The sequence below is a fragment of the Caenorhabditis elegans genome, chromosome I (assembly GCF_000002985.6).
Source record: "Caenorhabditis elegans chromosome I".
NCBI lineage: Eukaryota > Metazoa > Nematoda > Chromadorea > Rhabditida > Rhabditidae > Caenorhabditis > Caenorhabditis elegans.
This window is the reverse complement of record NC_003279.8, coordinates 7,745,592-7,773,037: the sequence shown is the minus strand read 5'-3', so window position 1 is coordinate 7,773,037 and position 27,446 is coordinate 7,745,592. Positions and strand designations below refer to the sequence as shown.

At 35.0% G+C, this 27,446-nt stretch overlaps 2 protein-coding genes across 3 annotated transcripts; one reads left to right on the top strand and one right to left on the bottom strand.

The window, feature by feature from the left end:
• Window positions 1–806: 806 nt before the first annotated feature.
• Window positions 807–6,506, top strand: nsf-1 (Vesicle-fusing ATPase; the record flags this gene model as incomplete). 2 transcript variants are annotated; one of them, NM_001083134.4, is made up of 13 exons in its annotated part: window positions 807–880; window positions 993–1,056; window positions 2,799–2,973; window positions 3,057–3,272; window positions 3,319–3,396; window positions 3,443–3,691; window positions 3,742–4,159; window positions 4,221–4,670; window positions 4,717–4,873; window positions 4,926–5,126; window positions 5,173–5,252; window positions 5,298–5,506; window positions 6,074–6,506. In NM_001083134.4, the coding sequence occupies 13 exons, from the start codon at window positions 830–832 to the stop codon at window positions 6,198–6,200; spliced, it is 2,475 nt and encodes an 824-aa protein (NP_001076603.1). The 2 variants fall into 2 exon arrangements, with proteins under 2 accessions (NP_001076603.1, NP_001076604.1); NM_001083135.5 differs by lacking the exons at window positions 807–880; window positions 993–1,056 and having other exon boundaries at window positions 2,882–2,973; window positions 6,074–6,200.
• A 10,178-nt stretch (window positions 6,507–16,684) lies between these two features.
• F58H10.1 (Neuropeptide-Like Protein) lies at window positions 16,685–17,260 on the bottom strand (the record flags this gene model as incomplete). The annotated part of the gene is made up of 3 exons (NM_059750.4): window positions 17,180–17,260; window positions 16,948–17,128; window positions 16,685–16,787 (listed from the first exon to the last, which is right to left on the bottom strand). The coding sequence occupies exons 1-3, from the start codon at window positions 17,253–17,255 to the stop codon at window positions 16,685–16,687; spliced, it is 360 nt and encodes a 119-aa protein (NP_492151.2). The 5' UTR covers window positions 17,256–17,260.
• Between the last annotated feature and the right edge of the window lie 10,186 nt (window positions 17,261–27,446).

Sequence of the window (27,446 nt, the reverse complement as noted above, 5' to 3'; positions counted from 1 at the left end):
TCCTAGACTAAAAAGGAATGAAAATTATAAAACGTCAAGAACAAAATGGCTTATGACTGAGATATAATGCTCCTCTCAATATGCTATAATTATTGATTAACTGAATTTCCCATAAACTGACATTGCTTTCAATGTTTTGAAACAAAAAGGGCTGTTGCATTGTGAGAATAACACTATTTTTCTATTGAAATTGACAGAAACTAAGCGAATTGTACATTTCAGTGATACATTTACAATTGCGGAACGAAATAATAAGCGAGAACGCAGCAAAAAATGAGCCGAATCGTTGAGCGCGGAACGCGTCGCATTCGAAAAGTCGATAGTTCCATGGAGCGCATTTGCTCTACTGACACGTCACGGAATCTGTGAATAAAGTTTGAAAGAAATGCGTTCAATGCCGAAAACGAAAACTTCGCTCACATTTTAAGTGAGAAAGAATAGCAGCTAAATTGTTATAAATATTCTAAAACATAGTGTTAAAGGATTTTAACTACTTTTCATAATTCTGTTTCGCCCGACTCACACAATTCAAAAATTGAAGTGGTCTCATAATACACGTTTCCCGGATTTTCATGAGTTTTTAAGATTTTATTTGCAATTTAATATTTCTAATCTGCTGTTTTTATCACAAATGCGAAAAATATAAAGTTTCTGATGCTTAAATATTGATTTCGTCAAAATATTTTTTGTAAAACCACATCAGCTGCTAAATAATAAATTCTTTTTATTTTTTTTTTAAAGTTCATATTATTTGTCCAGTTACAATTTATTAGTTGCGAAATTCATATGCAACGTGTCCTTGGACGAGTTTTCAGTCAGACATTTTCTCATGAGTCCAGTCCCGTGTTTAAGCACATGTTGCTGTTTTAGGAAAATCGTGGTAAATAATTGTGTTTCAATGCTCATTATTCGTTTGATCGTTTCTCTTTTAATTCTTTATTTATTGAAGATCAGGACTGTATTTATTCTCTTTCAAAATTGTTAATTTTCAGGAATATTCTACAATGTCGTGGTTTCGGAAATCAGCAAACGACTCACTACTGGAGACAAATCACGGTTTCGTTTTGTTTTATTGGGAACTGTGCTTTCAAACTTTTAACTAACGTTTACTAATAAGTAATATGGATGAACTTGAACTGGAATTTTCTTAAAATCAGGGTTTTATTTGAACATTTAACATTTTTAAATTCGTTAAAATTTTATTCATGACGGTTTGACATGACTTAATTTTTTTCCAGTTCTAGCCACTCCATATTATTTTAATGTTTACTTGCATGAATATTTGAGAAATACCAAAAGTTGCTCATCATTTCTTAGTTTGCTTCTTTCTCCATCATCAAAAAGTCCACCCTTTTCACTTCCTCCCCTCCCATTTTCCGGCTCTTTTTTCACGTATCTCCCCCATCCGTCTGTCCTCTTCTCCAACTCTTCGTGTCTTTTCATGCCCAAAGTCCTACATCGATTTGCGCAGGAAAAAGCCTCCGAGTGCCGAAACAACGTCTTCTTCTTCTTCGTATTTTTCTTGTTTTCAACGCACTGCTCCTCTCGTTCTGCAGTTTTTGTTAGCATCTTCCCCATCTCTTCGTATTTTTTTGCTTCTCATTTCCGTTTTCTCTCCATTTACTTCTTTCGGCCTCTTTTCGGTCCTCCGCTTTTTGTTTTCTGTTTTGATGCCATTATTCCCACGTTATTCTGGAGAACATTTCCATAAACCAAGGAAAGTCATGAATTACTGAAATAATGACAGGATAAGCTGTTTCTTCAGTTTTATCCGAAACAATTCAAACCTTAATACTTTGAAAATTTAATTATTAAATTCAGTGTAATCAAACCCCTGAAATCTGACTCTTTCTCACTTTCGGTATCCTAAAAATGAAAATTGTGTCTGCCCGATTTTTCCTTCGTTTTGTCTGTTATCAGATTATATGTCCCAGCGCGCATGCGTTTTCTAATAGAGTTACATTATTTTTTGTCTAGAGCTTCATGAGAAAAAAACTAAAAATTCTAAAATAAATTTCCTTTCATGTTTCATGCCCATTAATCTAAAAATTACGTTTCGGTCCTTTCCTTTAGAAAAATGGCTCAAAAACCTCCAAATGCATGCTTTTCGCCAAGAAATCGGAGCCGCCACAAACGGCGCGACTTCCACTCAATTTTTCTCCGTTTTCCGAATAATTTTGTGTGCATTTGTGTGTGTCTCGTTGAGGGTGGACGTGTCCATGTATTCGAATTCAATTTTCCTCCTACCATGTTTGTGCTTTCCAATCAGCTCCGTCCACTTTATGGTGTAGCGTTAAATTATAGGATAGAATGGACACTGAGACTTCCTTCCGCAGTTCCTGGGTGAACTTTTTGGAATCTCTTGAGACAATTAACGGTTAAACTTATCTAAGAACGAGTTCGAACATTATCTGGTCTTATTCATCTATGGGTTCTTTTCAGGCCTTTTCTAAAAAACTTAATTTTTTTGTTTTTCTATATTTCGGAAAACCAAAAAAGTCGAAAGCTAATGCGATGCCTCAATTCTCCAAAAAAAAAAGACATTTCTGCGGCTTGTATTATGGAAAAATCGAAATTTTTTTTGGCGACGCCCCTGGTTCATATCATTTTTTTCGGGTACGAAAAATTAATCGAGGTTATTTTACTAATATGATTGCAACAGTTAACGTTTCTCGCTAAAAGTATCACTAACTTTTTTGTTTCATTCACACATTTACCTATTTGTTTGATCAAAGCTTTCCCTTACCCTTTTTAATCCTTTTCAAACAATTTTCAAAATGTATATTATAATAATTCAGACCGCATTCCAGTAGCTCCACCACGCGAAGTGAGAGCACCATCACCACGTCTGCCCCCCAGTTATCAGACGTCCAACGAAAAAATGTTCCGTGTTCGGAAAGCACCATCAGAAGAACACACGTTGGCTAATTATGCCTACGTTAATCGCTCTGATTTTGATGATAAGCAGATCAAGTAGGTTTTGTTATCATTGTATTTAGTATTTAAATACATAATTTTCATTCGCTGGTTTTCGTGTAAAATTGTTTTAATTTCAGGCATGTCCGCGTAAATCCCGGCCCTGCTCACCACTATATTTTTTCGATTCGAAATGATGGCTCAATCAAGCCTGGAGAAATCGCATTCGGTGTTCCACATCGTAAATGGGCAGCTTTATCGTTGGATCAAGAAGTTCGAGTGACACCGTTCACTTTTCAACAATCTGAATATGTTGGTTCAATGATTTTGACAGCTGATTTCAATGCCAAAAAGAAGTAGGGTTTTTCCGTTAAAAAAAGTAAATAAATGATAATTTTGTAGTGTCACATCTGAACCACTCAACGCCGATTTGATGGCCAGAGAATTCTCGATTCAGTTTGGAGGACAAGCTTTTTCAAAGTGAGTTTCTAAAACCGTGAATATTCTATTTTTAATTTATTTTCAGAGGTATGCAAATGGCTTTCCGATTTGAAGATAAAGAGAAGAACAAGACTCACACTCTATCACTTGTTGTCAAATCAATCGAAGGATTTGATATTGGAAAAGCTGCAGCTGCGGCAAGTGGTGCATCCAATACGGACAGTAGTGCCACCAAACCAAAGCAAATTGAAGCAGGAGAACTTTTACCAAATTCAGTTATTGTATTTGATAAAGAGGAAGGATCTATGCTTAATTTGATTGGAAAGAGTAAAGGGTTAGTATTAAGAATTAGAGTCTATTAATAAAAAAACATTCATTTTTCAGAAAATCCGCTTACCGCTCAATCATCAACCCTGACTGGGACTTTCAACAAATGGGAATTGGAGGTCTTGACACTGAGTTTTCTCATATTTTCCGCCGTGCCTTCGCGTCTCGTGTATTCCCACCAGAGTTTATTGAGCAACTCGGAATGAAGCACGTCAGAGGTATTCTTTTGTTCGGACCACCTGGAACCGGAAAAACATTGATGGCGAGACAAATTGGAAAGATGTTGAACGCGAGAGAGCCAAAAATTGTAAACGGACCACAGATTTTGGATAAATACGTTGGAGAATCAGAGTCAAACGTGAGAAAATTGTTCGCTGATGCCGAAGAAGAATGGAGACGGTGTGGAGCAAATTCAGGACTTCATATTATCATTTTCGACGAAATTGATGCAATTTGCAAACAAAGAGGATCTATGGTAAGTATCGAATTTTATAATTGCTAGCAATATGGCGATTATACTCCTTTATAATTTCCAGGCTGGAAGCTCATCAGTCCATGACACTGTTGTGAATCAATTGCTCTCAAAAATGGATGGAGTAGAACAATTGAATAATATTCTTGTAATCGGAATGACCAATAGACGTGATATGATTGATGAAGCTCTTCTTCGTCCAGGAAGATTGGAAGTCCAAATGGAAGTTTCACTTCCTGATGAGACTGGACGACTTCAAATTCTTAAAATTCACACTGCACGCATGAGAGAATACAATAAAATGGACCCCAACGTGGATTTGGAGGATATTTCAAAAAGGACCAAGAACTTTTCCGGTGCCGAATTGGAAGGTCTCGTCAGAGCTGCCCAATCCAGTGCAATGAACAGGCTAGTGAAGGCTGGAGGTAAAGCTCAAGCTGATCCAGATGCAATTGAGAAACTTGCTATTAATTCTGGCGATTTTGATTACGCCCTTGAGAATGATATCAAACCGGTAAAAAATCATTTTTCTATTTATATTCTTAATCCCCAATTTCTAGGCATTCGGACGTTCTGATGAATCGCTGAATCGTTTCTTGAGCCGTGGAATGATCGTTTGGGGACCAGAAGTAACGAAAATTCTTGATGAAGGAAGCCTTCTCGCTGCCACTGTAAAAAATCCTGAAAACAGTGGATTCCGAACTGTTGTGCTTGCGGGTATTATTTTTTTTGAAAAATGGCGGTTAACTTATATACTTCTAACTTTCAGGTGCCGCAAAAACCGGAAAAACTTCATTGGCTGCTCAAATGGCAAAGAGCTCGGACTTCCCATTCGTCAAAGTTATATCACCAGAAGATACTGTTGGATTCTCAGAATCTGCGAAGTGTATGGCGTTGAAGAAAGCTTTTGAAGATGCGAAACGATCAAAGCTCAGTGTTCTTCTAATCGATAATTTGGAAAGATTGATCGGTTGGTTTTTAGATTAATGCATAAATCTTTATATAAAATTATTCAGACTACCATCCGGTCGGCCCACGATACTCCAATCTGGTAATTCAAGCTCTTCTCGTACTTCTCAATGCTCCTCCACCGGCCGTTAGTGTATCGAAACAAATATTTTAGAACAATCGATATTTCTAGGGTCACCGTCTGTTCGTCATCGCAACCTCATCGGATCGTATGTTCTTAAGAGACATGGGACTTATGGATGTATTTGGAGATGTTATTGATATTCCTAAACTCACTACAGCAGGACAAATGATGAATGTGATTCAGGAGAGTAACATTTATTCCGATGATCAACTTCCTATGATTGAACAAAAACTTGCATCAATATGTAGAGGAGAAGGGTAAGAATGTTCGATTTTTATTTTATAAAAAAATATTATTTCAAACAGTGTGAAGCTCAATTTTATTATTAAAAAGTAAACTTCTGATAAAGAAATAATCATAATTCTGAAAACATTACTAATTTATGCTTTTAAATTAGATAATTCTTGATATTAAATGATCAGTTGTGTTATATACATCTTATTTTTTAATATTAAAAAAATCGTTCACAAAATTAATTTTCTTCAATAATTTTTTTTTTCAGAAAATCGTTTTTCTCGAAAAATTTTTTTGAATTGAAACACTCAAAAAATTTTAAAATTTGAATACAAAATTTTGGCGAATCTATTTTTTCCTTTTTTCTTTTGGAAAAAAAGTTTTTTCTCGAATTGAACCCTGATATCGCCCAAAATGTTATCAAATCATCATCTGCAAGACTTGTTTCTGAATTATCATTCCTTTTGGTTCCAATTCCTTAATTCCATTATCCTCTTACAAGCCATTAACTCTTTTTTAGCCGGTATTAGTTGATTATTTTTTCATAAATCTCATTCCAGCAAAATTCTCCTAAAATAAGAATGTTCCAGATTCCATGGAGTCGGTATCAAACATCTTCTCGAATTAATTGAATCTGCTCGTCAGTGTGAAGCCGATTACCGCGTCCCGACACTTCTTAATATGATGGAAGGTCTTGCTCTAAACTTGTACCGTTAACTCTTCAGTTGAACATAGAACTCTAAAAGCTAAGAAATTTATTCAAATTAATTTATTTAATTCTAATTATTGCATAACCCATTGAATTCTCGCCGCAATATTGTGATAATCAATGGATCTCCAACCTCTTTTTTTCAATTTTTTTTTCTTATTCATTTAAATATTTATTTATTCGCAGTCCCTTTGTATTGAACTTGTAACCATCATAGCTTTCTTTATGTGCACTCATTTATTTAAAGTGCTATTCAATTAGCTAAAGTATGTAAGTTTCCATTTCAAGTAGCAATAAAATGGTTTGTATATTTATTGGTGTCCACACTCCACAAATTCTTGATGTTCATTGTTCCCTTTTCTAATCTGATCGTTTGCCTTTATAATCTAAAATCCTATTAGAGTAATCATAAGACTTTGCATAATGTTGCAGAGTACTATTCGGGATTATCCTCTGACTCGACGCACCGTTTTCAGACATCAAAAATTTTTGAAAAGTCCGAAAATCGATCCTTCCTTCGTGAAAGATGACGGCTTATTCTTAAAAATAGAACTAGCATGTAAAAATGCCTACCTACATTCCTTCAGGCGAACCGAAGAAATGTGGTGTATAATTTGTAGTCGAATTTGAGAGGATGATATGAAAAATCGCCCAAAATCCAATTAAATGATGCTCGAGAGGAGTACACGGCCGAGAATCCATAAAACTCGTTTCCGCTCGAAATTCAAATCAGGTGAATGCAGAGGTTGATTTTTCGATCTTGGAAGCTCCATAACTGATTTCTGAGAGGCTTTTCCCAGTTCAAGTGATCCTATGCAGCTAAATTTCTTTTAGAACCTGATTACTCAGGTAAATCAAACCACACAGGCCCAGCTTCAGGATGAATCATTTTAAACTACAGTGTCATTTAAAAGGTGATTGTAAAACAATCCGTCTCTTCAATGAAAGCAGGTCCCTTTTTCCACACTTGTCTTCCCGTTTGCACATATCTTTTGATTCTTTCTTCCCACCCAAGACACACCTATTAATTGTACTTTTTAACCCTCCTGGCACCCCCACGCACATGTCTTGTGACGTCACCAATGTTTAAAGGGCACACATGGTCATGATGAGGGGACGGTAAGGCGGGAGAATGAGGACATTGTGCGCCAATTTCGAAATGATTCGAAACTACTGGCATCGTGCCAAGTGACAATGAGTTCTCCTGTGCAAAATGCCTATGACTCATTGAGGTAGACAAAGGGCAAAAAAGTGCAGACAGTTGGGCGGGAAGAGGTAACACAACGACCTACTGGTACTACTTGAATGAGGGAATGCAGATGAAGCATGACGCAATTTGCAATTGAGGTGCACTTAGAAAGAGCTTCAAGGACAGTTTGGTTACGGTAGATAGATAAAATGGGAGGAGTTACCAAGTCTTTGTTGTGAATGGAGCTTCTACCGTAATCCATCTGAATCTTTCATTGTTTATGAAGTATACGCTGTGACACAAAGAAGATTACAGGATGGAATTCAAAAAAACTCAAAAGCGGCTTCATTAAAGTTCATGTCTAGAAAATGCTTAAATGTTCTTTTTATATTTGAAAGTTTATCCCCAGAATTCTAATATAAGTTGCCATTCGACAATTGATGGGACTTATTAAAGATGAAAAAACATTTTTGTTCACCCTTTGAGCTTCTCTGAAATGTTCTCTTGGTATGCCAGAAATCTTTATCTCGATAATTGCCGAACCGCCCAAATTTTTCGAGTACCACATTTCTATCGATTTTCTGGGTATCACCTCCTTTGAATTGAATTTCGCCGCTTCAATTCCCCTTTTTGATAACTTTTAAAAGACTGGGGGCATTCTCGGTTCAAAGCCTGAGGGTACACTGAAAGTTTGCTGTTTGCGCTAAAAAAATAATAAAAAATAAGTGCAACTTTTTGGTTTTGATCGGAAACGTTTACATACTGATATTCACTTTCAAATCCATAGGGTCAATTGATTAGTAGGCAGTGAGGTAATCATTTCTCCAATCGCAATAGTGAAAATTAGGAGAAATAAAGCTGCTAAACTCACGTAGCTATTGAAACTATAAAAAATCAAAATGTGTGACGGTATGTTCTAATGGGCGTACTTTTAGATTACATTCGCTTGATATGTTACAGATCAAAAAGTAGGAGTTCAGGTGGAACCGAAAGTATAATGATAGATTGAGTGTTCCATCCCAGTTTGATCCCTGAACATGAGGACAATAGGTTTTCCACATTTCACTGTAAAATGTCTGTAATGTAACATTTTCTTATTCGCGTTTTTCAAAGCTTCCAGGGATAGAGCAAAAACAGAGACGAAAAAGAATACTTGTGCGAAGTGTTGATGAAATTGATAGAAACTGGAAAATGATTTGAAAGCTACCCAGTCTGCCTGATATGGTATTTTTGATGCAGTGTTGGGGCGCGAGCAATTGTTAGAAATTCTAAAATAAATTGTTTTTTTTTAATTTTTACTGCACGATTGAAAAACATCTGAAATTTCAGCACGCTTGAGACTCTCAGATATTTACAATATCACAAAATGTAGGCTCAATCGCCTTTTTCAAATCTAATATTAAATTCTACCGAAATTAAACTCAAAATGCTAAACTCAAAAATGGTTAAAACTGAAACTCAAAAACCCAAAATGAGATAGTTCAAAAGTGCGTCGATTAGAGCATTTCGGCAATTATTGAGTTTGTATGGAGTGCTTGTGCTTTTAGCTAATTTTACAACTATTCTGGCCAGCCTGAAAATTCCCCAATGATTAACTTTTTTAATTTCAAAAATTCTAGATATACATAGGTTTGAATATTGCCAGAAACATTCGGTAATCGTCAATTTCAGCAATTTCCAAAACTGCCATAGCTACACCTCACTGTATTTTATTTGATCCGTGTAGTTCTGAAAATCCAAAACTTTCATGTAAATTAATTAATTTTCCATTAGGAATTTCCCATTTTTTCTAACTTCCTATTTTTTTTCGAAAACATGATGTAGTATAATTACAAATTTCAAAATAAGAAAGTTGTCAAACTATGACTCATGATGACAATTGAAATGACCCCCATTTCCGTTGGAGGGACAATACCAACATTCCTGGCTACTACTATTAAGTAAACCTGATTTCGTAACTTTTCACAAAAATATCTTTTTCTCATCATTTTCCTTGTTTGATTTTATGAAATTTGCGAAATTTCATGGTCTAAAGACACCGGTCAAAGGTTTTGGTTTATTTGAAAAGAAAAACCTAAAATTGGAATACTCTTCAACTTCTATGTGACTTGCGAACTCCGGTTCATTTCATGTTTCCAGTTCACTGATTATACCAACAACATCTGCATTTTGTGTGGAAAAGATCAAACGTGAAGTTTCTGAAAATTCAAAATTTCACCAAAAATCCGTCTGCAATTACGCCCCCGACCAAATGATTCTAGTTATTTTGAGAACTGTCTCCGGGGTTTTTCATCTTCTGATCCAGCATGATCTCAATGATTTAAGAACGTCTGAAATAGAATATTCTCGAATTTCGTAAAAAAATGTTGAGATCCACTCCAAATTGAAACAATATTGGAATATTTTGTCATCATTCAGTACAATACAAGACACATAGGAAATGAAAAATTGGAAATAAAGTACAAGATATTATTCTATTTTCAGTTGTTCATCTCGGTTCCGGACTTCCGACCTACTATAGTCGGGTCTCATACAAATTATGGATCAGAACACAAAGAAGAACATTTTTAATAAGAACAACGTGTTTTTTTTGATAGACAGTATAGCAGTAAGCTTCGAGCTTTTAGGGATACTTCAACTCAAATCTGACTTAGTTTATTTTTAGGAAGAAAAAATGCACCCAAATTCATGTGCATTTTCTGAAAAATTGTATTCTTTCTCTCTCTCTTTTGAACAATTTTTGTTTTTAGGCCTGCATATATGTATATTCAATTTTTTAAAGGTGGGAAATGGTCCGAGGGAAAATTATTAAAACCCATTCTTATAATTGTTGTGATCACGTAGATTGCCTCGAGCAGGTTGACGATTTTTCCAGTCCATCAATTATTTCATGTTTCAAACAACAACTTATCACCATTTTTTATTCCGTTTCAGATGCCAAGAGTTTGATAAAATTCCCCCTATTCAATAGTGCATACACAATATTTAAACTGAACCTCATGATCGAAAGACCAGTGTTTGTATGATTCAGGAATTCGATAATACGTCATTTACGCAATTTAATACTCCCGGTTAACAGCGTGACAATCTTTATCATTGATGAAACACCTTTAGATGTTTAATTTCTTGAAATCATAAATTGTTCATTGACAACTGGAATGACTGTTAGATAAAGGTGTTGGTTAACTGCAATATAAAAAACCTTGACAAAGAGTTCAGAAATTTATGCATTTATAGTGCTCATTGTGCCTTTTAAACTATTAGATGATTACAGAGATAGAATTTTGAGAATATCTGAACATTATACCCATTTCTAAAAAAATATTCTATTGAAAAAAGTAATTTTATTTAAAGTTATAATCAAAAGATTTATCTGAATACTGTAAGTTGAGCACTCGACAAAGGCACGGCACAATTTCGCAGCAATCGAGGAGGGCACAAATAGAGCAAGAGGCGCTCCTGTTCCGGTTCACCCGGCTGTAATCATTGCTGTAAATGTCTCACCTAGAGCCCTTGTGTCGTGAGCCTCTTTCCAGTCTCCAATCCAATCTAGTGAGCCTCCAACCATCAATTCCAAGAAAGTACTTGAAAACTCGAACAAAACAATTAAAATTTTTTTTCAAAATGAAAAAGCTTTCAGAATGTTTTCCTACTCCGAAAAATCCTGAAAATCTCCAAATGTCTGGAAAAAACAATTTTTGGCAATTCTATCTCAAAAGTAGTTATGGACTAGACGGAAAAATTTTGGATTGAAGTTTACCAGCATTTGCTCCACTTAAGCTCAATTTTTTATTTGGTTAACTGCTTATCTTATTTATGAAACCCCTCAAATTTTCATTTCTAGAAGTACTTTTCAACGAGGAATTACTATTTCTTATCTCAAAAGATGTTTACCCACATCGAAGAAAATGAAACAAAAGTTGTTGAAACATTACGAAACGCAATTTGTTTCGGCAGTCAGCCGGTTATCTCCAGCTGTGCAGTACACTTGTACTTTCATTTGTGAATTCTTTTTTTCCGGGTGAGGAAGTTCCTGTTTCGAAGAAGATGTGTGATTTTATAAAAAACCGGTGTACGGTTTTGTTTGTCGGGCAGCAGACTGCTAGGGAAGGCAGTGTTAGAGAGGTAATTAATGTGTACAGGTGTTCTCATTTCATTCGGACAATACATTTATTATGGCCGCTAATTTATCTCAGGTCAAAACACGAATTTCACTGGCGGCAACTAGACGTACTGGCATTTTGTTAGCTAACTTGCGAAATGGTTCCTCGTGAAAGAAAATAACCAGGTGTATCCACAGTTTCAATGCTGCGTGGTTCCTGAGAGAAGCATCGTGAACTCACAGCGATCTTATATTTTGGGCCGGGACTTCATATTTTCTGCCAGTTACCATATATTCTCTATTAGTGCTGCATGCAGCACTAATTTCGAAGCCCTGTTTAAATGCAGCACTATTAGAGACTGCAGTACTACTAATAGAAAATATACGGTATATATTTTTAATCTGAAGATTTTTGGGACATCGCTCGTAAAATGCGAATAATAGACCCCTTTCTGCAGGATATACTCTAAAAACTCTTGTGGTGCCACAGCTTCCAGAGATCAAAGAAGGCACAGTGACATGTAGAAATCTATCAAAAATATGTTTAATTTTAACTCTCAGGAGAACGAACACAATTTTCCGCCAAATTAGTTTCCGAATTCAATGAAATTAGCTATAGATGAAGATCCTCTCACAGCTGGACAAATTGACTCAACTGTTCATTTTTGGGTTTCCATACCCTTTTTCCTTTTTTTTGTCTCTGTCAGTTTAATTTCATGGTCACACGCGCCTGAATGAATTCTATCTGACAATGCCATCTTTGATGTTTTTGAACTTTCCATTCACACTTCCAAAGAACATTGCTTGCCGTAGTAAATACCTGGAACCCCAGTTGCAAAAGTCAGAAAAAGTGCACAAAAAAATGCCTTGGATGAGATCATTGTGTAGTTTAGAGGGCAAAGATCTCTGACTATCAAATCACTCAACCTTTTCATCATTATTGAGGGATATAGATCCACTGATGATAATGATATACGAAACGAACGGCGATTCATTTTTTGATAAGTAATCTCTCACGTATTGCATTATTTGGAGGGACGGGTGTTCCCTGGTACTGCGTGGCACGGACCTTTCAAAGACAAACTGATGATATTTGTTAACTGACAAGATCCAAATGATTATTTTATATCTATTTATTCATTCTTTTTTCCTTCACTTCACTGCTTTGTTGTAATTGCATCATTATGATTGTTGCCTGATGAATAAATATAAATAAATAAAATAAAATAAAAAAGATACTCATTTTACAAGGGTGGCTTGAACAACCCGTGAAGAAAACTCTGCAACTCTTGTCGCATCGACGTACTGTCACACTAGAACTATCGCGCCAAGAACACTGCAATCCTGGAGAGTCACAGTTTCTTTCGCTATTCAGGAATACATTTGATTCTAACAACCTTTAAAGGGAGAACTGTTTAAAACATAATGCTCCACCAATTCAACTACTTGGAAAATTGAAATACAATATATTTCCTGTAACTTTTTCCAGTGGATTCCATCAAACTCAAGAAGTTTAAAAGCATACTTCAGATAGCATTTCCTTATTCATTCTTAGAGAAAGGAATCTAAAAATGCTTCATGTATGATCTTTAGCTGTTTTAATGAACTACTTTGGCTAGACTACATTCAAACTGTTTAGTGTGTAGTGTTCTTGTAAGTTCAACAAGAAATCAAGTTACTACATCAGAATTTGATTGTATTTACAATTGGGTGCACATTTGCAAAGATCTTATAAGGGAGGGGTGGAGTTGCATGTTTCTAACTTTTGAGTGCTCTTTAATTGGAATTTTAATAGCAATATTTACAAGGGGTGGAATTTTCGACAATTTGGAAATTGACAAAAATGTCGAATTATCGAAAATTTTCAGACTTGGCAATGGTCGAATTGCCGGGAATGTTTCATTGCCGCAAAAGCTCGATGAAATATAAAATAAAATTTTACATGTTGCTCAAAAATTGGTAGCTGATATGGGTCCCTTTCTCAACCATATTGCATTTTTAGACCCTACACCTTCTTTCCCCCAAAAAAGTAATACCAAACGATTACTACAATTAATTGTGTAATTTTCTGACTATATGCATTATATGTGCTCCTTTTTTTTCTGATCTTTCAGTCAACGAGCCGTGACGTCCCTCGACGACATGGTGGGCGCTATTCTTGGCAACAAAAAATAGAAGAAGGAAGAGAAAAAGAAACCACGTGTGTTGAGAAGGAGGGTTTTCATCTTGTTTCTTCTCACTCATTCGTTCTCAACGACCTCTCACGTGTTCACTATTGTTTTGTACTTGTTTTTTAATTTTAATTTAAACCGGTCTGAATCAAATCAGGAGGGGTGAGAGAATTGTCTCCCTCTCTTGCTTAATAGGACAATGGGAAAATGGGAGGAGCTACGGGTACTGTAGGAGGGTTACTTGGCTTACTGCCAAGAGGGGAAACGTGATTCTAAGGACAGATAAACACATAATTGTAACGTTATTTTAAGAATAGTGTTTTGATAATTTATAACAGGGATGGACACCAAACTATATTTTCCGAAAACTCGGCAAATTGTGGCGTTGCATTTTTTGTGGGAAATTTTGAAATTGGTTTATCCTATAAACTTCAAAACAAACTAAAAAGTTAGAGAATTTTATAAAAGTTTCAAAAATAGTTTCAAATTGGCTCACATAATGCCACATCTGATATGTGTAAAAACGTGTGACCATATATTCTCTATTAATGCTGCCCCACATTGATCCACTTTGAAAGGGTCTATCTCGGTTCATTTTGAAGATATCAATAAACATTAAATTACAAAACTATAGAAAAATAATAATTTCTGTATTTCTAGACAAATTGAATATTTTTACATTAACTCGCAATATGAGCATAATGTTTCAATTGTCACAATGTACCAACGTGAAGCCGGTGAGCATCATGCAAACGAATAATTTGAATGCATATTGCCTTCGTTCGCGAGTCTCGATGTGTACATCGTGTGCTCACAATGTCAATGATAATCAATAAAAGTAAAAATAAGCACATACTCTTTAGGAAGTTCCAAAACTGAGCAGCTATTAAAAATTGAAAAACAAGAACCAAAATAATTTTTTCAAACCAGTTCATATCCCACTTTTTCGCCCCCGTGGATCTCGTGTTCCTTTCCTCCCCTCAATGATCATATCACCATGTTATCATTAATAGTGTGACGTTTAAAATCTAAAATTATTTGTGATTAATGACTTGATATACATATTACCACCCGACCGGTCATACCTCGACTCAGTATCTTTTTCAGTTCTTTCCCACAAATTGCAACATTTTACGTTTCGACCCACTGATAAGAGAAATAGAGTAAGGGAGTCGACTTGGCCCGTTGCCAACCAGGAAATAATAATAATACGGAGACGCAGAATTGGGTATCTTTGAGACATTCCCTTGAACGCGAGAATATATTTATTTGGGAGACGACAAGTAGCCGAGTTGCCGTTGCGATGGGGCACCGAGCCCAAAGATAATTTGTTTGTAGATTTTCTAAAGTCAACCTGGATAAGACAAAGTTTAGCAGTTCCTCAGATGGTCTTTCCAGTTCATAAGTTTCGCTGCTCAAATAATAAGTGTAGGACTAGTTTGAATGTACAAACATTAATTTTTGAAGATCATTTTTAAACAAATCTTCATAAAAACTATTTGAACCAACAATTCAGCGTCTTTTTATTTAGGATTTATTTGGAGACTTTTGCAGATTATCCGTTGACGATAGCCAAATTTGGATGTTACACCTGAAATACATATAAATAAATATAAAACAAAACGAAATGATAAAGCGTTCCAATACTACCACTCTAAATAATTAATGACCTCTCTTCTGCGTGGTTATTCTGCCGCCACCTAACTAAATACAACAATTTTTGATATTAGTCTTGCAAGGCCATTGTTGCACAGCTTGGCTGCAAAATGCGATATCTAGAAATTAGTTTCAGATTAGCGAAAAATTACTTACATAACGGGGGAGTTGTTTAAAATTACACCTGACGACCAAATATCATAGTAAATTTAAAAATTTTTGGGATTTTTATTTATAGTTAAAAAGTGGCAATTACTCAGTTTTCACATATAATAAGTAATTCAATTGGCCAAGAAATGCTTCTACGAATAGTTATTTTAAATTTCTCAAAAAATACAAAAAAATTGTTTTTTGACAATTTGACTTTATTTGGCCTACTTTGAAAACTTTTGAAGCTATTTCAATGTTTTTTTATATTTTGTCTTCTTGGCTCATTCTGAATAAATTTTGATAAAAACCCCTACTGGTGCTCTAATCCAGTAAGTAAGTTAAATGCGTTTTATTTCAAATTCACGGATAGGATAAAAATTGTACTTATTGTGAAAAACAAAAAAAAAGAACGTCAGTTCAGGTCAAGATATCTCTTGACACATCACCAGTTTGTATATCTGATCCAGTGCACACACATAAACAGAACATTCACATGTAGGCTCTTTGCACTTTTATTGACTGCTTCTTCCTTTTGTTCTTAGTCATTCCAAAAAGAAACCTCTAAATATGATGTCATGTCATGTGGCGGTGATGATCCGGAAAGGTAGTTGATGATTGAGAAAAACATATTTGTGATTACTATATCCCAACAGATAGTACTAGCCGTCCAAGGTCGCCAGAACACAACTGTCTTTCACCGTATATATGTCTGTGTACTTTTCCTTTATTTTGAAAAATATTGTATCTAAAGATGGATGGTTTAGACAATTTTTTTTTGTTTTAATTTTTACCAAGATCTTAGAAAAGTTGAAAATGAAACTTGGTCTTCTTTGAAAACAACCTAGTTTGAGTTTTGTGATTCATAGCATGTCTGTCACGCGAGGACACAATAAATTGTCAACTATAACAATTTCGAGCATATTTTGAAAGTTTTAAGCTTGATTATTTCTGAGTGATAACAATATGGTTCATGTGATGTAGTTTAAATGACCAAAAAAATTTTGTTTTCAATTTTTTATTTTCACTTTCCTTTACGTTTGAACGTTTAGGAAATAAGTGAAGAATGTATTATTTAATAAATAAATAAAAATATTTTTCTGTGAATAGAAATCTGATATTAAACATGATAAACTATGGAATTGAATTCAAAAACGTAGAGGAGAACAATATAAAAATCCAGGGGTTAACTTTTGATGACACCGATGTTGTGAGAGCATTATGCATTCAATGGAAAGATTTGAACGGAGAAGGATGATTTTTGAAGAAAGAGAGAAAGGTGGTGGGAATGGGTGAGATCCTGGTGAACCGCGAGGAAACGAAAGACCGACTGAAAATAAATGAATATGAAGAAAAAAAATAGAAAAAGACACTATGAAATATGTGATAAAAGGATAAGGAGACAGAATTCAAATATATGCAGATAAAAGGTGAAAACACCAAATCAAATTTTCCTTTCTAGGAATTTGACTGAAAATCGACTAGTTTACAGTCGATCATTAAGATATCTCCTTAGTCGATCCAATCGGTTTGACTTGGACATTTTCTTGTGATGATGGTGGTGGTGATGCTTGGTAGGTGTTCCTTCTGGAGGCTTATCACTTATAACTTCATAAACTGCATCAACTGCTACTCCATCGTCTCCATCACCATATAATTTATAATCAATATCTGAAAAAATATACTTGAATAAGAATATGTGATTGGTAAAAAAATCGTTACCTTTATATTGTGGTCGGGCAATTGTACTGGTCAGTAGCACTGATAATAAAATGAAAACAAGGAATTTGAGCTGCATGTGTTCGTTGGACGAATCTGAGAGTTCGAATGATTGAGGATCAGATATAAGGTGGAGGAGGACGGAAAGGGGGACGACAACACACAGACACCGCATCCCTAAACCACGCCTTCTTTTTGGACCGCCCCGGGGAACCGATGGCAAAAATGGGCGGGGGCGAACATGGAGACGCAGGTGTCAAAACATGTTCGGAGTGAAGATATGGCTTACAGGGGATAAAGATAGCAAAGGATATAGGGTAAAGGAAAGGAAAAAAACAGATATGATAAAATATATGAGAAGAAACTTTGCCACTAAACGGAAAAATTGGAAGATTGTCATGGAGTTGGAGAAGGAAAATGATAATTTACGAAATCCAGATAATAGTTAATGATGAGATAAACTTTAAAATGAGGAAAGAAGTAACATAAACACAACTAGTGTAAGTAAGCAAGATAAATACAGTATTTCCACAGAAAGCATAAACATAGATAAGTTAAGTAAAAAGTTAATGAGAAGGTTTCTGTAAAGCTTACAATTTCTGTGCAATGCTAATTGAGAATTAAAGAATTTGGCAAAACCAAAGAGGTGCGTGACAAATCTACAAAACTGGCCATTTTGGTATTAAAATCAAAAAGTAATGTAAGTCTAGAAAAGAATTTGTTTGGCTAGAAAGGATAGTTATATGTTTGTTGGAATATATGTAAAAGATACTACCGGGAACTTATCACATTTCGAAAAATTTTATATTAAACTTTTTCTCCCAAAAACAATTTGAGATCTTTTTTCAAATTGTTCATACCGAAATCAGCTGTTCTAGTTTTGTAGACTTGCCGTACACGCTTGTCTCAGATCAAACTAGTGGGGAACACTGAATACTGAATACAAAAAAGTTCCCTAGTTTAAAAACGAATAATATTCTACAAAACAGAAAAGAACTCCACTATTAAACAAAGAAAAAGTAGAAAAGATATTTGAGAAAAAAGTAGGTTGGTAAATATCAAAACAGTATCAATAAACACGAAGGCATTCTGTGATAAGAGAAAAAACAACCATTTTCAATTTCCTATCTGTTTAGAGACAAGAAAAATGCACTTTCATTTAATTTTATTTTTCTCAGTTTCGGGTAAAATGAAGGGAAAGTTAGACACAACAAAAAAAGAAAGTTTGTAATTGAAAGTAGTTCGCGAGTCTGACCCGATTGTGGCACAAAATGCAGAGAAATGGTGATAAGGAAAAGCTTTTGCAGAATAGGAGGCGGAGCTTTTATGCTGACTGTGTTCAATTGGGGGTAATTGTTTACGCATACACGAACTACTACGTAGATAACAACTACCCTTGGGAATGTGAAAAGCTCAGTTATTTTCAGATTCTCACACGTATTTTGTTTTTGGTTGACAACTGCTTGAAGATCTACAGAGTGTGATGTTATAAGTTTAAAAGTAATTTCACTTTTGGAACGTTATAAATTAGACATTCCAACCGGTCGAGGCGTCGCGGGGGCTTTTTCCAGGGCGTTTTCCGGAGGTGATGAAGGGTAAGAAGGACGAGGCGAGCTTTCATGGGTCCACAGTGAGCACTGGCTGAATTAAATTTTAGTCACCAGAGCTTTTCGGAAATTATGGAGTCGATTCTACAGGCATTCCCACTATCCAAAAAATCGTGGGCTTTTTCTGATCACAGCTTATAGTTTCCTTTTGAACATGATCCTCCCACTAAGCTTTCTGACCTACTCGATGATGACATAATCAAAATAAAGTCGATCTCTAATATTTGTTTTGGACAAGAATCTTGGACGATTGCCAAGAGATCTCATCACTGGAATTTGATGAATTAAATTAGCTAGAACCATGTCTAGGAGTGTTGTCTCATTAGTTTACAAGTTTTTGAAGTGTTCTAGGACTGCGAAGATGCAAAAATGCAAGATAAAGAATCTAACCCTTCTCATCTTCAAATTTGCAAGTAAACAAAATGAGTAACGTAACCTCTTTTCCATTTTCTACGACCACCCCAACAGTAGGTCATTACTCTCATTCTACCTACATTCATTCGCTCCCTCCACGACGATTCTCCTCTCCAAATACGGTACCCGGTAACCCTTTTACCTCAAATTCTCGAAGTTTCGAAACCAGTGCGCTTTGAGAAAAGGGCGACACGGCCTGACGCGCAGTCACCGCCATACACCCAAAGGCGACAGAAAAAAAAACGGAGGCGCGAACATGAGGGAACTGTAGTGAATGAGGTAAAAGATGCAACCTTCGAAAATCTCTTCATCATCTGTATGTCTTCTTCTCGCTGCTACTAATTTCCCGCGCCTGGTCTTTTTCCCGCTGCTGTCCCACTACTCCAACTTCTGAATTCGGCAACACTCATCATCTAACCTCCTCCCCTGTCCCTTCACACTCACTCATGCCACGTCAAGGGCAACGCCGCACCAGGCCGTGGCACGGTGCCAAGGATGAAATCGAAATCGGACAAAAATGAGAAAAATGAAGAAGGAGGAGGAAGTGATGGGAGGGGTAAGAAGATCATCATTACATGCTGGAAAAAACCATTTAAAGTAGGAAAACAAAACAAAAAAGAACAGTGTTCGGTGGTGACCAGCACGTCAAAGTACGCACATGTACACTTGAACTTTAAGTTTTGGTAGTGGAATCTGACGATCTACAGTGTTTTTTTGCGGTTGACAAAATCCAATGGACTCCAAATTAGTTGCAAAAACGTTTACCACGAAATCGTTATGCTCTTGAGCTGAAGTTGTTAACAACTTTTCATTAGCAAAAGCATAGAACCAATTAAGCACAGTGTTTCCATTACAGAGATGTAGATACATCTTCAGATCTGCCTCATACTCTCCTACATGCCAGCCATTTAGTTGTATGATAACTGGCGTCACGCCAAAGATCTGTTGGTCCAGGGCGGGAGAGCAGGAGATTCACATATTGGCTTTTGCTATGTGGACTAGAAAATAAAAAATCTGTCACCCTGATACAATGAAAAATGAAAACTTCCTCGTAAATCGGCGCTACTGGACTACCTCTGAAACCTTTTCTGACCCTGTTTGGCAAGTTTCAGAGTTGCCCAGTGTATGATTTTGAAGAACTACAACTTTGGTCATAACATTTTTCGCGGTCACCTACCAAACTCTGACTTGTTTCGGTCAAAAACAAGTTGTAAAAAATTGTTCTTGAAAATTCCAGCACTCACTAAATGCTTTTTGTGTATTGTTTGAGAATGTAATGAATGCATGTAGTTGAATTTTGTGCTTCGGCCAGAGTAAATATTATTTCTGGACATAGTTTAGAATTTCCTAATGATTTTTCTGAAAACTGATAATCAGCAACGTTTCATATCGATTCGAGGTACTTCTTTCTAAACATCAGCGGTTTTCAGGCAATCATAAAGATCAAAAGATGTTTTTTTTTGTAGATACTTTTTCGATTTCAGGTCCGTTGCAGCTTGAGACTATAGTAGTCCTATTATTAATTTTATTTTGCAAGCGAGTTGTATATAACTACCTACATTCTGATTTATGACATACCACGGCTCGTAGACATGTTCTAGACGTATTCATCAAATGTTTGATCTGAACTTTCTCACATGAAACAAATTGGGTTGTATGCGTACTCAAATTTTGGTGTTCTGATGATCATATGTTAATCTTACGTTAGCAATGCCTAAGGTAAAAGTTTATGAACATTTATTTTGAGAACATTGCGGTCAATATGTTATACGTGAAGTTTACTTGAAACATAAATCTCCTTTACTTTCGTTATAATCTTCCCTTTTAGAAGTTTTAAGGATAATGCCGGATAGGTAACTTGCACGAAAATCTTCTTTTCTTAAAATCGGATTTTTCAAAGTTTATGCGCAATTCACATACTGCGAACAAAACTGGTTCGCATAACTAATAATTTATACGAATTATGTTTTAATTTTGAACATAATCCAAGCTGGTTGAAATTTTGAAAAAAGCTATAGCTTTAAGCAAAAGTTCAATAAAAAACGTTCGAGTTTTTTACCACAATCATCACAAACAATAAAGGGACCGGCATCTCGTGAGCTCCTTTTTGTCGTTAGTTTTAAGGTTTCAGTCAATTCAGGAGCCATTTTTAAAAATGGACTCATGAGATGTCGGAAGCTATTGCTTTTTTAATACGACTGTGATGGAAAAATAAAAAAAGTAACATTCAATCAAAACTAACACTAAACATTTATTTATTTCCCTACGGTATACTTTAAATTGAATTTTACAGAATTGTTGTTTTGATATCACAGAGGGTTTTAAACTATCAAACTAGGTTTTTAATATTTAAATATTCCATATTTCATATTGCTGCATTTTATATAAATTCATATAATTTTTTTCGATTAAATGGAACATGTGACCAGACTAAACCAAATTCAAAAAGATTTGAACCTAATCCAAAAGCCATTTCTTGTTTTCTAGCCCGTTCCAAACACAAACAAATATCGGAAAAAGCTTATTTGTTTCATTTTAAAATGCATTAGGATTATGGAATCAAATGTGAAATCAGATAATGAATGAAACTTCTTTTTTGATTGGTTTTGTGCCAAGCACTTCATTAAATTGATATTTATATCAAGAAAAAAAGGAGAAAACGTCAAACTGGTATCATGAATTTGGATTCTTTTTTCGTTTTGGGAAACGGAATTTGAAGATGATGGAAGCTGATTACGCTCGACGTAATACGACGGAAATGGGAAATGTACAGAGATTAAGTAAATTAAATCTTGAAGAAGAGAGGGTGATAAACATCAAAATATAAACAAAAACTTTGGAAAGAATATAACAAATATAGTGAAGGATGTAGAAAAATAGAACCTGTTAAAATGAAACATTACGGGTTCAAAATGCACTGTTTCCCATATACTACAGTAAGAAAAAATCGAAAACCAGATTAAAAACAAAACAATGTGAAGATTTTGCAACTAGTATTACAAAATTCCACGAAACATTTCGAAAACTTTGCACTTTCCCAGCTCTACTCCTATGTACACAGAAATTACGTCAGAAAAAAACAAATAAATCATCTTAACTAAAAATATAAAAAAATGAGGAAAAAACTATTTTCGCAATATTTAACAAATCAAACAAAAACTTCGAAATGATGATGCAAGTTTAGTTTTCTACATTAAAGGAAAAAGTTTTTTTTTAAAAGTATATATACATTTAGTAAAGAATTTAGCAAATGAAAGTGTAAATGACACTGAAAAGCTGCAACAATTCTCTCTTATTCTGAAGTGCCCCCGCAGTTCCAAAATAATTTTTTTTGTTGAAAAGTTTAGTGACGTTTGCGTCTAAACAGCTTCGTTGAACTCTTCTTGCCAAATTTGGAATTAAAAATAGAAAGTTCGTGTTTTTTGTTGAATAGTTGTTGACCTTCATTCGTAATTTCTCCCTGATTTTTTGGTAATCTTGAGAGAAATTGCACCAAGTTAGCTGGAATTCATTAAAGTATGCTTCAAAATCTCTGCAGATTGCAAACTTCCGAAAGTGCGTGTTCAGTTATTTTAGAAGCATACGGTAATAATTTTTGCAAAACAGAGTTATTTCATTCATCAGAAGAAATTAAAAAAACTTTGAAGATTGTTTTTATTACGTCATGATTATTTTAGTAAAATCTGTAAGGTGGCTCCAGTTTGGGGACCATTTAAAATCCTTCCTACAGTGCTAGAATAAACCGAATAACATACTTTCCGGTCTTGACACGACCATAACTATGCAGCTACCATACTCGCATGACGTTCATTATTTTTCCCTCATATTTGTACAGTTTCATTGAATTTTTGATGATTTCTAGCAAAACTTCGTCAGTGGGTAATATCACTTTTTTTTGCAAAAACACTGTAAAATTCTGTATGGAATCATGAATTCAATTGAAATCGAAAAAATTACTGTTTCTGAGTATTTTAATATATCTATATACATTCTTCAACACGTGAGCCTCATCATGTTCTTCACATGGACCAACACAATTTCCCCCATTTTATCTTAAATAACCTTGGATTTATCAGTATTTGCCATCAACAGTGACCTATGATGTTGTTGATCATGTTGTCAACGAAAAATGCACTTTTACGAAACGCGCAGGTTTTTGCAAACAAAAACTAATTATTATGCTAATATCCGGGTCAGCAGGGAGCTAGACACGATAAACAAATTCTCGTGTGAAATGAGTAATTTCTTTTTTTTTGGCAGCGGTTTTTTCTCAAGGGAAAAACAAATGACAGGCAAAAAAATTAGATTTTGTCAATTTGTTTAGTATTGAAACTGCTCTCGGAAGGAGAACAATTGGGAGATTAAGTAAATTCGGAATGAACAAAACTAGTTAAGCACACGTTTCGGCATACATCTCTACCGACGTTTCCTTATGTGTTCTTAATTTTGACAGTCTAAAAAAGGTTACGCGTACTAAAGGCAGCCACACAAACAAGCAGGGTCTAGCTTTCCAGTTGTCTCCTTTTTTCCCTCTTCCATTACAAAAGTTAAGGCAAACCATTTTTCCGTGCAATATGAATATCCAGTCTCAACATTTTAAAATTTATGTTTTTCTAGATCCATTTTTAGCTTAAAATTATACACACGTGCAAGTCAAAGTCAAGTAAGTTAGAATTTAAAAAAAACGAACAAAAACTCTTGCTTTTTAGACGAATTATTTGTTGCGTCATAGACTCACCAATTTTCGTTTTTTTTATTCGTTCGCCCTCTTTACAAATCTATTTGAAGTAGGTCAAGTTGTCATTCCAACAGGGAACATCGAACATTTTTTCGGATTTCAGAAAAAAGTTTTAAGTGTGAGTACTATTTTGACCTACTGCAGTAGATCAAAAGTTCTTAAGAGGTCGAACTAATTCAGACTCAAAATACCAAGTCGAAAGTAAGTTTCCGGGGGAAAAAGGAAACAATAGATAATGGGAATTTTTTTTTCCTGTTAAATTTAGACCTTTCTAGTCTGAATGACATTTGAAAATCGCATTTTGCTCTAGTTCAAGAGTCCATTATAACACTGCTCCCAATTAATAAACCCGAAATCAAAGTTGAAAAATCAAAATCATCGAGTAGACATATCTCGTCTGAATTTTGATTACTACTTAGACGATGACGATAATGGTCGTTTAAAGTTTTATTCGAAACTTCTCGAAATCAGTTTCTGATCTCGTAGACTTGTTGATACCATTTTTAATATATAATTAGAAATTGAAATAAATTTCGTCACAGAGATTACATGAAACGGATGTGTTAAAATTCTAGATTTTCAAGGAAACCATGAAATCATAGGGGGAACAACTTGTGAAGTGAACACTTATTTTTTTAATCATTTATCCTATGTTCATGGCAAGCAGTCTTGCGGCATGCCTAGCATCTGTCGTGCCTGCCTACTGCTATATTTCTGCATTTTGGGTTAAACTACAGTGTTTTATGTTTTTGTTAAATACCGTCAGGCGGCGCCTTTTCACCAGCCTCACCGTGCCTAGCCGGCTGCCGTCTGTGCAAATTGTCTTCAAAAATTGTCCTATAGTTTGTACGAGGCATCTATTAGAATCGTTAGGCTGACGTAAGCGAATTTTAAGGCCGGCACTTCCGAACCTCCAAGCCAAACAATTTTTTATAGCTGACGAAAGCCCGAAAAGATATCCCCCAATTAAATACAAAAAACATTTTTTTTTGTAAAAGGTTATTAGAGGTAAAAATAGAAATATTAACAGTATATTCTATATCATTTAATGGAAAAAAAATAAATAAAGTGGAAATTTGATTAAATAGAAATTAAAGCAAGATCATGATGATGACACTATGACGAGAGAAGGAAGTTGACATTAAAAACATAAATATGACAAGTTGAAAGTATATAGAGAAGATGCCGGAAAACTCGACCTTTTTGAGACATGAATCTTGTGACTAGTGGCTCCAAGAGCACACGTAATCTGTTTTCTCATCTTGTTTACTAAACATGAAAACATATATACTTGAGAGAGAGAAAAGTGCACTTCTATTACTACGCCCTAAAAGTTTAATTAAGTTTGGGCGGCAGTGAGGGTGGAGGAGCTGGTGACCAGTTTGCAAAAATGTCGTATAGTGGTTTTTGGAAAGGACACACGGAACTAGATTGTTTTTTTTTCTCAATGTTTTGAACTCACTCAAAGTTTTATTGAGAAGCATGTGATCGGTTAACCAATTACCAATTGGAAAAAGAAGGTTTTTGAGTCAGAAGACTCCAGAGATGACGTGGCACTTTCTGATGACGTTGTATCTACAGACGGGCGGTCTGGTGACTGAAATAGATGGACATAATTGCATTGCTCACGAGCCACCAATTTCGGAGGGAACACAATGGTTGAACATATGTTTTGTTTTTGGGGTTGAAACTTAAATGTTTTTTTTAATGAGAATAAGATATTTTTGATTGTTTTAAGTCGAGAGTATAAAATCAATAATAAGCTCCTCCCACATCTTGGTTTTTCCTTTTCGTTTATCTTTTTTTTTGTAATGGTCAGTATATTCGTGAGACTAAAAATGGAAAATACAAAAACTCTCAACAATATAAGAAACATCGATTTTGATAAACCAAAAGTCAGGAAATGGGCGAAGCTTGTTATTGATCTCTGTGTCAATCTTTTGCTATTTTATTTAATTTCAACTTTTCCGAAAGTTTTTTCCCGCATCATCACTAAAAAGCTAAAAGTTTCATTAAAACGACCGGACACAGAAAATCAGTTGCAGGCTCCGCCATAACTTGGATTTTTTATGCACGGAACTGTCCAAAATAATTTTCAAAACTCTTTTAAAAACATTTGTAAATTTTTGAAAAACTAGTGCCACTCCACGTTCAAAGAAATATCAAAAACTTTTTTTTGGTTTTAATTTAATTTTTATGAAGACACAAAAATTGTTAAACTGTGCATTGAGGATTTCTTTTTCAGTACCACAAAGCAATGAGTACATGTATTCAAGGATCGAAGAGAAATAGTCAAAAAACTTTGTACTGAGCACCAGTACCAAAGTACCTGTGTTTAAAAATTTCACCTGGTCACGTAAGTGACGTTATGTGGGGGTGACGTTCTCAAATAACTCTCTCACACATCATTCAGACATGTGACGGAACCTTGGGAATAACCGAACGTAGTCTATTGTCAATCAAAAGTTCCATACTTTTTTTACATGTCTACCTGGATAGAAAGAATAAAATCAAGATTCACTTGGAGCATACGGTGCTCGTGGACCCACCAAAGATGACGTGAAAGCTGACGTCGACTCAAGGATAATCAATTAATTTCCCTTGTTTCTCTTGTTGTTGCTTTCATTATCCATTTGCCCAAAACGAGACGGAAATATTCGATTATGCATTATATATCTGACGCATGCCACATGTAGGCGTATTTTTTTGGGAACAAGAGACAAGTGCAGAAGCTCATTGAGCAGGAACCGGATGAACTCTCATTGAGAAAAACATGTGTGGAAACAGATTTTTAAAGTTGTGATGACGAGTTTTCGAAACAAAATAAGACAAAATTAGAGGAAAAGCGGAGTCTCCTAAACCCACAAGGATCAGCTTTCAAAAAGTTCTGATTTCTATTCTTGGATCACTATAATACACAATAAATCAAATAGAAACTAGAAAGTTGAAAAAATTTGACTTAGCCATAAGAACAATTGAATATATAGGATCATTCAAATTATTCAAGTTTGTTTCTCCCGGTGATTATTCTACACTTTTCTGTTTTGTTACGACGTTTTGAATAAATATATATATATCAAAAAGCGTAATTTTAAACCAACAGAAATCAAAATAACATAATTAATAATACACATAAATTGGCAGAGTCTGCCACAAATTCGGTACAAACAACTTTCCACACCAGGCGCCTGAAGACGCGCCTGCCTACGACGGAGACCGTCAACCAGACTGTTCAATAATCGTGGCTACTGGATTTAAAAAAGTTCACCGTGAATTATCGCATAAAATATACTTTAAGCCTTGCAACATCATTCGGACATTACAACGGATAAAATTCAAAATTTCAGAATCAAAATTTTCAAAAATTGTTCATCGATTCCCCTGCGATTTCCATTTGGGAACTGAAAAATTTATCTGAAATCTGAAATATAGGACAAAACTAAAATTTTGGTGTTTTTTAGATCAACAGTTCGCATTTATATATCTAGGTTATTATTATGTATTTTTGAAC